At 75.4% G+C, this 14,329-nt stretch overlaps 1 protein-coding gene across 1 annotated transcript in view; it reads right to left on the minus strand.

Moving 5' to 3' along the window:
- Positions 1-3,978: 3,978 nt before the first annotated feature.
- AURANDRAFT_61000 (hypothetical protein) overlaps positions 3,979-14,329 on the minus strand; it is a gene marked incomplete at both ends in the record, with an annotated part of 12,224 nt that continues 1,873 nt past the window's right edge. Inside the window, 8 exons of the mRNA XM_009035262.1 lie at positions 3,979-4,718; positions 4,916-4,964; positions 5,646-6,530; positions 6,788-7,645; positions 7,843-9,001; positions 9,179-9,844; positions 10,023-10,999; positions 13,384-14,098. Of these exons, the coding sequence (XP_009033510.1) occupies positions 3,979-4,718; positions 4,916-4,964; positions 5,646-6,530; positions 6,788-7,645; positions 7,843-9,001; positions 9,179-9,844; positions 10,023-10,999; positions 13,384-14,098 (6,049 nt within the window). The remainder of the gene's footprint in view (positions 4,719-4,915; positions 4,965-5,645; positions 6,531-6,787; positions 7,646-7,842; positions 9,002-9,178; positions 9,845-10,022; positions 11,000-13,383; positions 14,099-14,329) is intronic.

Genomic DNA, 14,329 nt, shown 5'->3' on the forward strand with positions numbered 1-14,329 from the left:
GGAGGCCCCGGTTGTAGAAGACGCGCGGGTGCTTGCCGTCGACGCGGAGCGCGTAGCCGTAGGCCTCGAGCGCGGCCGCGAAGCGGCCCTCCTTGAGCGCCGCGTCGCCCTCGTTCTTCGACCGCCGCAGCAGCTTCGACGTGCGCTCGCGCTGGTCGCAGAAGCGGCCCGCCTCGGGCCACCGCGCGCGCCACCGCGCGAGCGTCGCCGCGGCCTCGTCGAACGCGTTCGTCCGGTCGAGCGCCGCGACGTAGAAGCCGCCGGCGCCGCGCTCGAGCCAGGGCCCCGCCTGCGTGCCCGGCGGCGGCGCGGCCGCGAGGAACGCGTCGACGGTGCCGCCGCCGCCGCCGCCGGCCGCGGCGACGCCGCACGCGCCGTCGCAGTCGCCGCCTGCGCGGAGATCGCAGCTTCAGCCCGATCGAGCACGACGTTTGGACCGGACTCTTTCGCTGTGCTTCGAGCACGTGACAAGAGCACTCGATTCGTCCAAAAATCAGCCGAATCGACGTCGATGTGATAGAGCGTTCTGAAGTTTGGTCGGGACGTCCCGAACCGGCGGTCGAGTTCCACGCGGGTCGCCGCCGAACGCGACGGCCTCGTCCCAGCGCTTCAGGCGCCCCAGGGCCGCCATCTTGAGCTCGCGCGCCGCGACGCAGGCGCCCGCGTCGGCGAGCACCTTGTCGAGCTCGCCGAGCGCGTCCTCGCACCACCGCCGCGGGTCGAGCCTGCGCGGCGGCGCGACCGGTCGGGAGGACCCGGGCCGAGCTGGACACCCCCCTCGGTCACATCGACGATGTTGGGACGGATCGTCTGCTCTCGGCGCGGTCGTTTCGGGACAGCGTGTACGTCGAGCCCGCGCGTTGAAGTTTTCGTCGCGTCTTTCGCGTCCCCGCGCGGCGCCGCGCGTCGTCGCGTGCGAGTCGATGTCGCGGAGCGTCCGCGTCGCGCGGTCCAGGGCCTTGGCGTGCTTCCGCGCCGCCGCCGCGCCGTCCATGGCCTCGTCCCGCGCCTTCTCGCCGTCGCAGCGGATCTTGCAGCGCCGGAACCACGTCTCCGCCTCCTCGAAGCGCCCGAGGCGCGTGAGCGCGCGCGCGCCGCGCGCGAGGAGCCGCGCGGTCGCGGCGCGGTCGCCGCCGGCGCCGGCGACGGCGAGGGCGTGCGTGCAGTCGCGGACGCAGTCGGCGAAGCGGCAGACCATCATGAGCGCCGCGCTCCGATTCCCGAGCAGGCTCGCCGCCGTCCGCCCGAAGACCGCGGCGGCGCCGGCGACGGCGAATTTGCCCTGGCCGAAGCCGCAGGCGTCGAGGCCCTCGGAGTAGGCGCGCACGGCCTCGAAGTAGCGGCCCGCCTCGTAGTACTTGGCGCCCTTGGCCCGCGCCTGGTCCACGCGGCCCTCGCCTGCGCGGCGTCGGGAACCGTCTCCCTCGGTCGTCGCCCCCGCGCTGGGCCTCGGTTCGGGGACGACGCGCGACCGTCCCTCGGCGCGTCCCCGACGCGACCCGTTCGCGCGAGACGTTTCGGCGCCGGCGGCCGACGGACCTGTGCCGAAACCAACCACTGGTTTGGGGGGTCCCCACCAAACTTGAGAATTCTCTAGCTCGGTCAAATCAAAGTCGATTCGGCTGATTTTTGGACGGATCGATCGCTCTCGTCGAGTTCTCGAAGCACAGTGAAAGAGTCTGGTCCAAATCGTTCGAATACGCTCACATTGAAGTCGGGTTGAAGATTTGAATTCCACACAGCCGCGGACGCGCCGCGCGGTGTCGGACATGGCCGCGCCGTCGTCGGGCGGCGGCGGCGGCGGCGCGTCGTCGGGCGCCGGCGCCGGCGGCGCCTTGCCGTCGAAGAAGCCCCGGCCCCAGCCCTGGCGCGCCTTCTTCTCCGCGGCCGCGGACGTCGCGGCCGCGGCGGCGCCGGGGCCCGCGGCCGCGGTCCGCGGGACCTTCGCCGCCGTCGCCGCCGTCGCCGCGGCCTGCTTCGCGTCCTTGAGCCCCGTCGGCGGCGCCTTGGCCGGCGCCTTCTCCCGGGCGACGAGGAGCCGGAGCGTGACCCAGCCAAAGTCGACGCCCAGGATCGGGTCGACGCACCGCGCGCGCTTCGTGCCGTCGTCGAGCCTGGGCGCGCGCGCGTCGCGCGCGCGCCGCGCGCGGGGGGCGCCGGGGGCCGCGCGTGACGATCTTGTCGACGAGGACCGCCTGGCCCGTCGGGAGCTCGCCGACGTTCGGCGACGCCTTCGAGGCCGCCGCGCGCATGATGACCTGGTTCGACGTGGGTGCGCCGCGCGCGCGCGTCCCGGAAAAAAAACATCGACGCTCCGAGAGATGATCGCTCGTCCGAACATGAGCCGAGACGAGCGGAACGCGACCGAGATAGAAGTCGAGCACGTCGCGCCCTTTTCCCGCCCCGAGGATGACGCCGCGGTTGCCCTGGACCTCGAACCACTTGTTGTTGCCGCCGTCGCCGCAGGACGACGCGTAGGCGCCGGGCTCGGCCTGGGGATGGCGCGCGTCGCGGCGCGCGCGCGCGGCGGCGGGACCGCGCGGGCGCCGCGCGGGCTTGGGGTCCGTCATGCGCACGCGGGCCGCCAGGTCCTCGAAATGGGCGTCGTCGGCGTCGTCCTCGTCCGGCTCCGGCTCCGGCGCCGGCTCCGGCGGCGGCGGCGGCGCCTTCGGGCGCTCCGGGGGCCGCTTCGGCAGCTCGGGCTTCGGCGCCTCGGCCGCGTCGGCGCCGAGGAGGTCGTCGCGCTGCTGCTTCGACTTGACGAAGTCCTGCGCGGCGGGAACGGCTGCGCGCGCGGAATCATGCGAGCGACGCCGACGCACCGAGAAGGACTGCTTCACGGCCGCCGTCTTGCCGGCGGGCGGCGACGACGTCATCGGCGCCGCGCCGGGCCGCCGCCGCTGAACCGCTTCGCGCGGCAGCGATGCGCGGCGGGGCGTATGGCTCCGGCGCCGCGCCGACGCGCCGCGCCGGCGGCCGGCGCGGTGGCAGCGGCGGCGGCGACGGCGGAAAGTCCCCTGTACCCACAGGTGGGGCTGCCTCTCGGTGCTTCATGAATTCAGCTTTAGCGCGTGAGTCTTCGGTCACCATCGATGGACGAGACCCTTGCTGCTCACGTGCGGACCCTGCAGCGTGGCGATGATGTGCGCGCGGTCCGCGCCGCGCAAGCGCTTTCTGATCTATCCTGCGCGAGCGACGATAACGATGCCTTGATCGTGGCGGCCGGCGCGATCCCGCCGCTCGTCGCCCTCCTGCGCAACTGGAACAACGAAGTCAAGAAGTGGGCCACGCGCGCGCTGGTGAACCTCACCTCGGGCAACGGCTACCATGTCGCGGCTCAGCCGATCGTGGATGCCGGGGGCATCGCGCCGCTCGTCGAGCTGCTGCGGGACGGCAGCGACGGCGGCAAGGAGCAGGCCGCGCGCGCGCTGGCGAACCTCGCGTGGAACGGCGACGACATCGCGCCTCAGTCGATCGTGGATGCCGGGGGCATCGCGCCGCTCGTCGAGCTGCTGCGGGACGGTAGCGACGACGGCAAGAAGCGGGCCGCGCGCGCGCTGAGGAATCTGTCGTCCGCCGACGACGCTTACGATGCCATGATCGCAGAGGCCGGCGCCATCGAACCACTCGTCGAGCTCGAGCGCAACGGCAGCGACGATGCCAAGGAGTACGCCACGGACGCGCTGGACAACCTCGCCCACAACGACGACCTCGTGCGCCCCATCTCGGCGGCGCGGCGCCGCGTCGCGCCCGCCGTCGAGCCGACCACCGCCGCGATGGCGAACCTCGCGGCGTGCATCGTCTGCCAGGACGCCGCGCGGTCCGTCGCCTTCCTCCCCTGCGAGCACGCGTGCTTCTGCACGTCCTGCGCCGCGTCCCACCGGGCGACGTCCGCCCGGTGCCCCATCTGCCGGACGGCCATCACCGGCTCCGCCGCCTTCCGCCTCGCCTAAGCGACCGAGTAAGGTCCAGACCACTCTAGGGCGGCGGCGGCGGCCCCTCGTACACCGGCGGCGCCCCGCCCCCGTCGCGGCCGCGCTTCTTCGCGAGGGCCTTGGCGGCCTGCGCGTCCTCGTCGTCGGAGAACTCCTGCTGGTGGTCCGGGAGCTCCTCGTCGTAGACGTTGGACGCGTCGCAGCCGCGCGACGACAGCTCCTCGGGGCGCACGAAGGCGACGCGGTCCGCGGGCGCGAAGACGTCGCGGCCCGCGGGGTCCCGCGCGGCGACGGCGTCCGCGTCGGCGGCGTCGCGGAGGCGGACGACGTAAAAGGGCTCGCGGACGGGGCCGAAGATCTCGGCGACGGCGCCGAGGGGAAACCGGTCCTCGAGGCAGAGCACGCTGTCCTCGACGAGCGCCGCCGCGTCGCGCGCGCCGCGGACGACGAGCGTCCGCTCGGACGCGAGGAACGACTCGGCGACGCCGACGCGGCGCAGCGGCGCGCCCGGCGCGACGGCGAGGTCCGCCAGCGCGGGCGCGGGCGGCGGCGCGAGCGCCTCGTGCTCCGTCCGCGGCGCGCCGTCGAACTGCTCGTCCTCGTCGACCCACTCGGCGTGCGCCGCCGCGTCCGCGGGCACCAGCGACATGAGCTCGTCGTCGTCGTCGCTGTCGCTGCACACGTCGAAGCCCAGGCTCGCGGCGATGCGCTCGACGTCGCTCGGCGCCGGCGGCGCGGCGGCGTCGGCGCCGGCGCTGGCGGCGCCGCCGGCGCGCAGCATCGCTGCGGCAGCGGCATTTGCGGCGTCCATCGTGTGTCTGGCGATCTCGAGTGGAATGGGCAGACGATGAGCTGCCTCCACTGGTCGTGAACCAGCGCGCCTCGCAGCGTCTACGCCGACCTGCGCCGCAGCGCGTCGACCAACTCCGCAGCGCGTCGACCAGTACCGCAGCGCATCAATCGCTTCGCAGCGCGCGGACAGCAGCGCGCGAGCAGCAGCAGCTCGCGGTCGTCGCCGCCCATGGCCGCCTACGCGGCCGCGCCGGTCGTCCTCGACCGCGACGAGATGGCGAAGCGCGGCGTGCGCTTCGTGGACCTCGCCGGCGTCGTCGACGTCGCGCGGTGGTTCCCCGCGGCCAGGGCCGTGTCGCCGCTCCTCGCCGCGCAGGACGACGACGACTCCGCGCCGCACGCCAACGACCTGCTCGAGGAGCCCGGCTTCCCCGTCGCCGCGATCGTCGCCGCGGCGGCGGAGACGCTGGCGCACTACGTCGCGGACCCGACGGCGTCGCTCGAGCTCTACGACGCCTTCACGTTGTACTACGACGACCGGCAGTTTGACACGACGTTCAACGCGCACCGCGACCCGAGCCACGTCACGGTGAACCTCTGCCTCCACAGCGCCTGCGAGGGCTCGGCCGTGCGCTTCTTCGGCACGGCCGACGCGCCGGGCGACTCGTTCCTCGTCGACATGGTCCCCGGCGTCGCCGCGGTCCACTTCGGCCGCCACCTCCACCAGACGACGCCCCTCGTCGCCGGGAGCCGGGCCCAGGCCGTCCTCTACTTCAAGCGGCGGGGCGTCGTCGGCGACGACGACGCGACCTACGGCGGCTACGTCGACTAAGCCCGGGCGCCCGCGAGCCGCGGCTACGTCGACCAAGCCCGGGCGCTCGCGAGCCGCTTAGGGGGAGGCGGAGGGTGTGGCTAGACGAGGAACAGCGTGCCGTCGACGACCATGACGTGGTTGTCGGCCTCGAGCCGGGCGAGGAGCGCGCGCACGCCCGCGCGCACGGCGGCGGCGTCGCCGCCGAGCGCCGCGGGCGGCGACGACGCCGCCGCGTGCGCGTGGAAGGCCTCGAGGTCGAGCTCGTCGGGCACGTCGCGCGGCGCCGTCGCGAGGACGCCGCGCAGCCAGGCCGCGTCGGCGGGCTCCTCCGCGGGCGGCGCCGGCGCCGGCGGCGCCGCCGCGGGCGCCGCGGCGGGCGCGGCGGGCGGCGGCGCCGCGGGCGCCGCGTCCGTCTTCGCGCGCTTCTTCGCCGGCGCGGCGGCGGGCTTGGCGACGCGCTTCTTCGCCTCGCGGAGCGCGGCGACCTTGGCGCGCGCGGCGCGCTTCCGCTCGACGCGCGCGGCCTCCTCGGCGCGCGCCGCGGCCTCGGCGCGCTCGCGCTCGGCCCGCTGCGCCGCGACCTCCTCCTGGCGCGCCGCGCTCGCCGCCTCGCGGCTCACCTCGCGCTTGCTCGCGATGTGCTGCGCGTCGACGCGCTTCTCGGAGCCGCCCATGACGTACTTGACGCCGTACGTGAAGCCCGTCGTCCGACGCGCGCTGCCGTCCTTCATGGGGCCGAGGTCCGCGGACCGCTCGTCGTGGACCTTGGTGATCTTCGCCGTCCCGCCCTCGAAGTTGAACCCGGGGAACTTGCGCCGCGACACCTCGACGAGCTCCTTGACCGCGAAGAGCGGCGCCTCCTCCGGCGCGCCGGCGTCGACCGCCGGCGCGGGCGCCGGCTCCGGCGCCGCGGGCGACGCGGGCGGCGCCTTCTGCGCCGCGGGCGCCGCCGCGGGCGACGCGTTCGTCGCGTTGGCCAGGGCCGGCGCCTTGGCGGAATCCATCGTTTGAACGTCCGGACGTCCAGCGACCAACGACGCGACCGGACAGCCTGAGGGCGCGCTCCCCACCGCGACGCGTACGCCCGCCGCCGTTACGAGCTGCGCGCGCGCTGCGCGCGCGCCCCGCGGCGGCGGCGGCGCCAGAGCGCGGCGGCGGCGGCGGCGGCCGCGAGCGCGGCGGCGAGCGCCGGCGGCGCGGCGTCGCGCGGCGCGGCGTCGCGGCCGCGCGCGATGTAGGCCATGACCGCGGCGCGGCGCTCCGCCGGGTGGTCGATGTCGATGTCGCAGGTGTGGCTCTTGGCCCGGGCCTTCCAGTAGGCCGGCGCGCGCTCGACGTGCGCGTACTTTTTCGCGCCGCGGTAGTCGGCGACGCGGACGAACGCGGCCGCGCCGCCCGCGTTCGAGGGCGCGTCGCGGAGGCCCCGCGCGGCGAAGTTGAAGGAGATCTGGTCCCGGGCGTGGCCCCGCCTGGCGAACTCCTCGAACCAGGCGCAGCCGAGCGCCGCGGAGCGGTTGTCCGCGAGGTCCCGGAGGTGCCACTCGCCCTCGATGAGCGGCGCGTCCTCGGGCAGGCCCGCCGCGCGGTACGCGCGCATCTGGGCGAGGACGCCGTCGCCGGCGAGGCCCAGGACGTGGACGCAGCGCGCCTCCTCGTAGGGCGTCGCGCGCTTCGGGTGCGCGGGCGACGCCCACGCCGCGGCCGGCCGCACGAGCTCCTCGTAGAGCAGCGTCCACGCGTCCTCGAGCGCGCCGAGGCGGATCTTCGCGTCCATGTAGAGCAGGTAGCGCGCGTGGCCGAGGAAGAGGTGGCCGAGCATCTTCGGCACGCGCGAGTTCGGCCCCGACGCCGAAAAGGGCATGAGCCGCTCGGGCACGCGCACGACGTCGTAGCGGCCGTAGGCCAGGCGCCCGCAGGCCCGCTCACCCGGCGCCGCGCCCGCGGCGTCCGCGAGCGCGTCGAAGGCCGCGCCGTCGACGAAGGCGAACCAGCAGCTCGCGAGCCCGAGGTCGTTCTCGTAGCGGTCGAGCTGCGCGCGCTTCCGCTCCGCGTCCGCCAGCGGCTCGAGCGCGTCGACGGCGCCGAAGAGCGCCGTCGCCACCGCCTGGGCAGCAAAAGGGTGATTCAACGTCGCTTCAACGTAAGTGTTCCGCGCGCGCGCGTTCCGGAAAAAGCATCCACGCTTCGAGGCCGTTCCGAGAGATGATCGCTCGTCCAAAAATCAGCCGAAACGAGTGGAAAATGGCCGAGATAGGAGCCTTTGAAGTTGGGAATTTCGCTCTCTTTTGCTGCCCTGGCCACCGCGAGGACGCAGACGCGGCCGCCCGCCGTCGCCGGCGCGTCGAGGGGCGGCGCAAAGGGCGGCGCGCGCGGGAGGCCGCACGCCGCGGGCTCGACGCGGCGCGGCGCGACGCGGAGCGCGCGCCGGAAGCCCTCGCGGAGCAGCCGGAACTCCTCCAGGTTCTCGTCGAGCGCGTAGACGCGGCCCGTCGCGGCGTCGCGGTGGGGCCCGCCGGCGACGTCGAGGAGCCGCGCCGCGCGCGCGCAGGACACGCCGAGCGCGTCGTCGTGGCGGCTCAGCTCGTCCGCGGGGTTCCAGCCGTCGAGGAGCGCCTCGTAGCGCGCGTCCGCGGCGCCGGTGTCGAGGCACACGTTCGGCAGGACCGGCGCGCACTCGTCGCAGGCCTGGAAGGCCCGCAGGACCACGCGCCGGCCCTCCTCGCCCTGGCGCCGGAGCACGCACGCGCCGAGCCCCGCGCCGAAGCCGCCGTGGAGCTCGACGAGGTCGCCGCAGCGCCGCGCGTGCGCCGCGGCGTCGTCGACGTCCTCGCCGTAGAGGAACTGCTTCGCGAAGATGGCGCCGAGGCCGTCGCGGACGTCGACGTCGACCATGGACGTCGCCGCCGCGCCGCCGGGCCGCGCGGCGCGCGCGAGCGCGACGAGCACGGAGAACGACGAGAACGGCGCGCCGACGAACGCGTCCGCGGCGACGCCGAGCTCGAAGTCGACCTGGCCCTTGACGTCGTCGCCGCCGCGCGGGCCCGCGGCGAGGGCCGCGTCCTCGGCGCCGAGCGACGCCTTGGTGTGGAACGCGAAGTCGCCGCCGCACGCGCGGCGCACGCGCGCCTCGAGCGCCGGCAGCGCCGCCGCCGCGACGTCGCCGAGCACGAGCACGGCGGGGGGCCGCGCCTCGGCGGCCGCGTCGCGGCGCCGCCGGCGCCGCGCGCCGCGCGCGGGCCCGCGCCGCGCGTCCGCGGCGCCGCGCGCCGCGCGGAGCGCCGCGTCGAGCGCCTCGCACGCCGCGGCGTCGTGCGCGGACGCGTTGAGGCCGTGGGCCGTCCGCACGAAGTCCTCGTCGCCGCGCCAGTGCAGCGCGACGACGGGCGCGTCGCGCGTCTCCGCGCGGAACCGGCGGAGCGCGGCCTCGGCCGCGCGGTCGACGCGCGCCGCGGGCGCGAACCTGGGCGGGAAACGGGTGCGACATTCCCGACTTCAAAGGCTCCTCTCTCGGTCACTTTCCGCTCGTTTCGGCTGATTTTTGGACGAGCGATCATCGCTCGGAGCGGTCTCGAAGCGGGGGTGCTGTTTCCGAAACGCGCGCGCGAGGAAGACTCACGTTGAAGCGACGTTGCATCACCCTGTTCCCGCCGCGGGCGCGAACGCGGCGTTCACGAGGCGCACGAGGCGCGCGGACCGCGGCGTGTCCGGCACGAGCTTCGTGCAGCAGTCGCCGTCGCCGCCCAGGGAGAAGACGTGGCCCGCGACCTTCCACCGCTGGAGCGCCGGGTGCGACGGGCCCGCGACGGGGCCCGCGCCGAACTCGCGCTCGAGCATCGACGCCGCCGCGGGCCAGAGGGACCCGGCGAGCTCGGGGAGCGCCGCGTCCGCCGGCAGGCCCGTGCGGACGACGCAGACGCCCGCCGTACGCAGGCCCGCGACGACGCGCGCCTCGTCGAAGACGTCGCCGAAGGCCACCTCCTCGCTGTAGTTCGCGTAGCAGTCCGCGCGGTAGCCGCAGCCGCGCCGCGTGCGGACCGACCGCGGCAGCTCGAGCGCGGCGCCGAGCAGCGACGCGACGACGGCGTCCTGGACGATGCGCATGCGCTGGTTGTTGAGGCCCTTGCGCACGGCGGGCACGACGACGACGCCGGAGACGCCGGGCCCGCAGGCCGCCGCGGCGTCGAAGCGCGGCGCCGCCGGGGCGCACGACCGGCCGTGGGCCGCGGCGGCGGCGACCCAGGCGGCCGCGAGGACGGGGACCATGGCGGCCGACCGCCGGGCGTGGGCGACGCGAGGGGACGTCCTATACCGACGACAATGGGCAGCCGAAATAAATACGGATACGTTGCCCCCCATCGGCCCACCTTGAAGGCCTAGGCTAGCGTTGCCCCTCAAGATTCGCGCCTCCGGGGCGCACGTCGATGGCGTCGACGTGTGTGAGTGGGGCGACGTCGCCGTTCCCGTCCACGGCAATCTTGTACCACGCGAGGAGGTCGTTGTTCCGCGGCCCGCCGGGCCGCGCGGACGTGACCCACTGGTTCCCGAGGTAGACGAGGTCGCCGCCGACGCGGAACACGGCGGAGCCCTGGGCGTTCGTGACGTAGTTGTCGGGGCTGTGGGGGTCGAAGGCGCCGGGGCGCGAGCCGACGTCGCCGCGGTACGTCCAGTTCCCCAGGGGCGCGTCCGCCGAGAACACGTACGCGGACGCGCCGCCGCGGCACGCGCAGCAGCCCGTGCCCGCGACGACGTAGTAGGTCCCGCGCTCCTTGAACATGACCGGCGCCTCGGCGGGCTTCGGCGACGCGAACTCGGCGTACGGGCCCGCGCCCGAGCGGTAGTCGTCCGCGAGCCGCTCGACGACGAAGCCCGTGCGCACGTGGTACGCCGCGCCGTCGTCGTCGACGAAGAGCGAGAAGTCGCCGACCCTGCCGCGGCCCTGCATCGCCGTGTCGTTGACGACGGTCCGGAACGGCCCCGCGGGGCCGTCGGCGACGGCGACGGCGTAGCCGGTCTGGTTCTCGTGGCGGTCCTCGTACCACATGAGGAACGCGCCGCTCGCCGCGTGGCGGATCACGTTCGGCCGGAACTCGACGCCGGGCGCGCGCGCGGCCTCGGCCAGGACGACGCCGTGGCGCCGCCACGAGGCGAAGTCCGCCGTCGAGTAGGCGACGACGGAGTGGTTCGTGCGGTAGACGCAGCCGTCGAGGCTCGCGTTCTGCTTCGGACCGAAGCAGCAGCTCGCGCAGCCCCCCGAGGAGCCGCAGCAGTCGATGCCGGGGCAGCCCCCCCAGTCGTTGAAATAAAAGTAATAGCGGCCCGCGTGGAGCAGGACCGACGCTTCGCCCGTGACGAGCTCGTCGCCCGCCTCGTCGACGGGCAGGCGCAGGTTGCTCAACGTGGCCCCGGCCGCGAGGGCCGCGCAGACCGCGAGCGCGAGGAGGCGCATCGTGGCGAAGAGCTACTGCGAGAAGAAGACGAAGAAGGGCAAGTGCAAGAAGGACGCGGACTGCACGTGGAAGAACGACGAGAAGAGCGGCGTCGACGCCGTCCCCGACTGCTCGGACCACGCGAAGAAGCGGAAGATTCACGGCGTCGTCGGCTTCACTTGAAGTCAAGCGAGGCAGCCCCGATTCGCGATGGCGCCCATACTCGCCCTCGCGTTGGCCGCGGCGGCGCGCGGCGGCGCGGCGGCGCGGACGGTCGACGTCGGCGGCGAGGCCGTGTCCGCGCTGTTCCTGCGCCTCCACGACCCGGCCCTCATCACGGCCAACGGCCAGCGCACGTTCGAGATCGCCGACGTCGTGGCCGACCCGCGCGCCTACGACGCGGTGCGCGCGACGCTGGACGGCGGCAACCTCGCCGTCGCCTGGGCCGACGGCGCCAACTCGACCTTCGACGCGGAGTGGCTCGCGGCGCACGCCGCGAAGCCGCCGCCCGCGGCGCCCGCGCCGGAACTGTGGAACGCGCGCTTCGCGCCGCTCCTCCCGCGCGTCGACGCGGCGGCCCCGGGCGCGGCCCTCGAAGCGTCCGCCGCGCTCGTCGCCCACGGCGTCGCGCGCCTCGGCAACGCGTCGTCCGCGGAAGCGGTCGCGGCCCTGCTGGGGCACGTCCGCGCGACCAACTACGGCGCGACGTTCGGCGTGCGCGACGCGGGCGAAAACGCGACGAACCTCGCCTACACGCCCGTCGCGCGGCCGGCGTCCCGCGCGCGCGGCGCCTTTGGGGACGGCGCGCGCGCGCGCGCAGGTCGCGATCCGGAGCCACACGGACAACCCGTACCGCGACCCGTGCCCCGGCGCGCAGATCCTCGTCTGCCGCGCGAGGGCCGACGCCGGCGGCCGCACGACGGTCGTCGACGGCTTCGCGGCCGCGGCGCGGCTCCGCCGCGACGACCCCGGCGCCTTCGCGCTCCTCGCGGCGACGCCGCACCCCTACGAGTACGCCGGCAGCGGCGCGCTGCTCCGCGCGGCGCCGCCCGTCCTCACGGTCGACGCCGCGACGGGCGCCGTCGTCCGCGTCGCGTTCAACGGGCGGTCCGCGGGCAAGCTGCGGGGCTCGCCGGCGTTCCTCGAGGCCTACTACGGCGCCTGGGCCGCCTTCGACGCGCTCGTCAACGACGCCGAGTTCCTGCTGCCCGTCGACCTCGCGCCGGGCGACGCGCTCGTCTTCGACAACGCGCGCGTCCTCCACGGCCGCGAGGCCTACGTCGGCCCCCGGTTCCTCGAGGGCGCCTACATCGACATGGACGCCGTGCGGTCGCGCGTCGCCGCGGCGGCCGCCGCCGGGCGGCCCGCGCCGCCGGACGCGCGGCGCGCCGCCGCGGGCCGCGTCGTCGCCGCGGTCGCGTCGCAGGCCGCGTTCAAGTACGGCGAGGGCGTCGACATGCTCGCACACGCGCTCCAGGTCGCGGACGTCGCCGCGAGCCGGGGCGAGGCCGACGACGCCGTGCTCGCGTGCCTCCTCCACGACGTCGGCAACGCGCCCCAGGCGCGCGACCTCTGGGCCGAGACGCGACCGCCGGCGCGGCTCCTCGTCTCGGACGCGGACGGGTCCATCGGCTACGAGCACCACTCGGCCATGGGCGCGGCCTTCGCCCGGGCCGCGGGCCTGCCGGAGGCCGTCGCGAGCGCCGTGGGGCTCCACGTCGAGGCGAAGCGCGCGCTCGTCGCGTCGGATCCCGGCTACTTCGCGAAGCTCTCCGAGGCGTCCGTCCAGACGCTCAAGCGCCAGGGCGGGCCCATGAACGCGTCGGAGCTCGCGGCCTTCGAGGCCGCGCCCGGCGCCGACGTCGCGCTCCGCCTCCGCGTCTACGACGACCTCGGCAAGGACCCGGGCCGCGACGTCCCCGGCCTCGGCGCCTACGAGGACGGCATCTACGAGGCCATCCTCCGGGCCACGGGCGGCGGCGACCGGTGCCACGCCGGGCCCCGGCCCACCGGCGCGGCGTAGCGCAGTCGTATTCATAGGAGTACGCTTCGGCGCGCGGCTCCGGCGGGGAGGCGCGGGGAAACGTGGACGAATGGGGCGCGCGCGGCTCCGTGGCGGAGGCGCGGGGAGGAGTATGAGCATGGGGAAATGGGCAGGGATCGAAGACCCGGGGGAATAAGTCAGTGGGAGGGGTTCATCACCAAATTCCACGCGCTTTCAGGTTCGCATGGAGAAAATCTGTCCCGGGTGTCGGGCCGCCGCTCGGGCGGCGGCGCGGAGCTTCGGAGCTTGGAGCGCCTAGCCGCGGCGCTTGCGCTTCTTGGGCGGGAGGCGGCTCGGGGGCGCCTCGTCGTCGGCGTCGTCGTCGTCGCAGCCGGGGAGGTCGTAGTCGCGGCCGCCGTCGAAGAGGTTGACGATGGCCTCGGCCGCCGCGCGCTTGGCCTCGCGCTTGCGCTTGTTGGCCGACGAGGGCGCCGAGGGCGCCGAGGGCGCCGCGGGCTTCGACGGCTTCGACGGCGCCGGCGACGCCGCCGGCACCGGCGACGCCGGGGGCGCCGGCGCCGGCGCCCGCGGCGCGCGCGACGGGGGCGGCGCGTGCGCGGGCAGGGCGGCCCGGTCGAGGTCGCTGATGCTCGGGCGGTCCTTGGCGCGCGAGATCGGGAGGCGGCGGCAGAGGCGCGAGAACTTGCGCGGCGACGTGATCTTGGGGTCGTCGGTGATCGCGTACTCGTCGGCGCCGCGGGTGCGCTTGTGGAAGCCGTAGTAGTTGAGCTGGCGGACGAAGGAGTCCCACATCTTCTTGAGGTCGGCGGCCGCGGCGCCCGTCTTGTACGAGAGCTTGAAGTAGCGCGGCAGGATCTTGCAGAACGCCGGCTTGTCGAGGACGCAGATGCTCTGCGTCGAGGCGCGCCAGACGACGACGTCGGCGTGCTTCGGCTCCTCGAGCAGCGCGCGGAGCTTCGTGGGGAACTGCGCCGACTCTTTCGGGACGACCGAGCGGTTCTTGTAGGGCACCACCGGGTTCGTCCGGTGGAAGATATCGATCGGGAAGCCGTGGGGGAGCGTCTTGGGCGGCGCGGCGGCGGCGCGCGGCGCGGCGGCGGCGGCGCGCGGCGCGGCGGCCGGCCGGCTGCGGCGCGCGCCGGACCGCGACCGCGACCGCGACTTCTTGGGCGCCGCGGCGGCGGCGGCGGCGGGCGCCGGGCGCGAGGCCGACCGCGACTTCTTGGGCGCGCCGGCGATGGCCGGGAGCCGGGGCGCCGCGGCGACGGACCGGCCGCGGCCGCGGCCGCGCGGGCCGTCCGCGACGCGCCGCGCCGGGACCCGCGCGACGCGCTTCGGCGGCGGCGCCGCGCGGCGC

The sequence above is a fragment of the Aureococcus anophagefferens genome, assembly GCF_000186865.1.
Source record: "Aureococcus anophagefferens unplaced genomic scaffold AURANscaffold_2, whole genome shotgun sequence".
Lineage (NCBI taxonomy): Eukaryota > Pelagophyceae > Pelagomonadales > Pelagomonadaceae > Aureococcus > Aureococcus anophagefferens.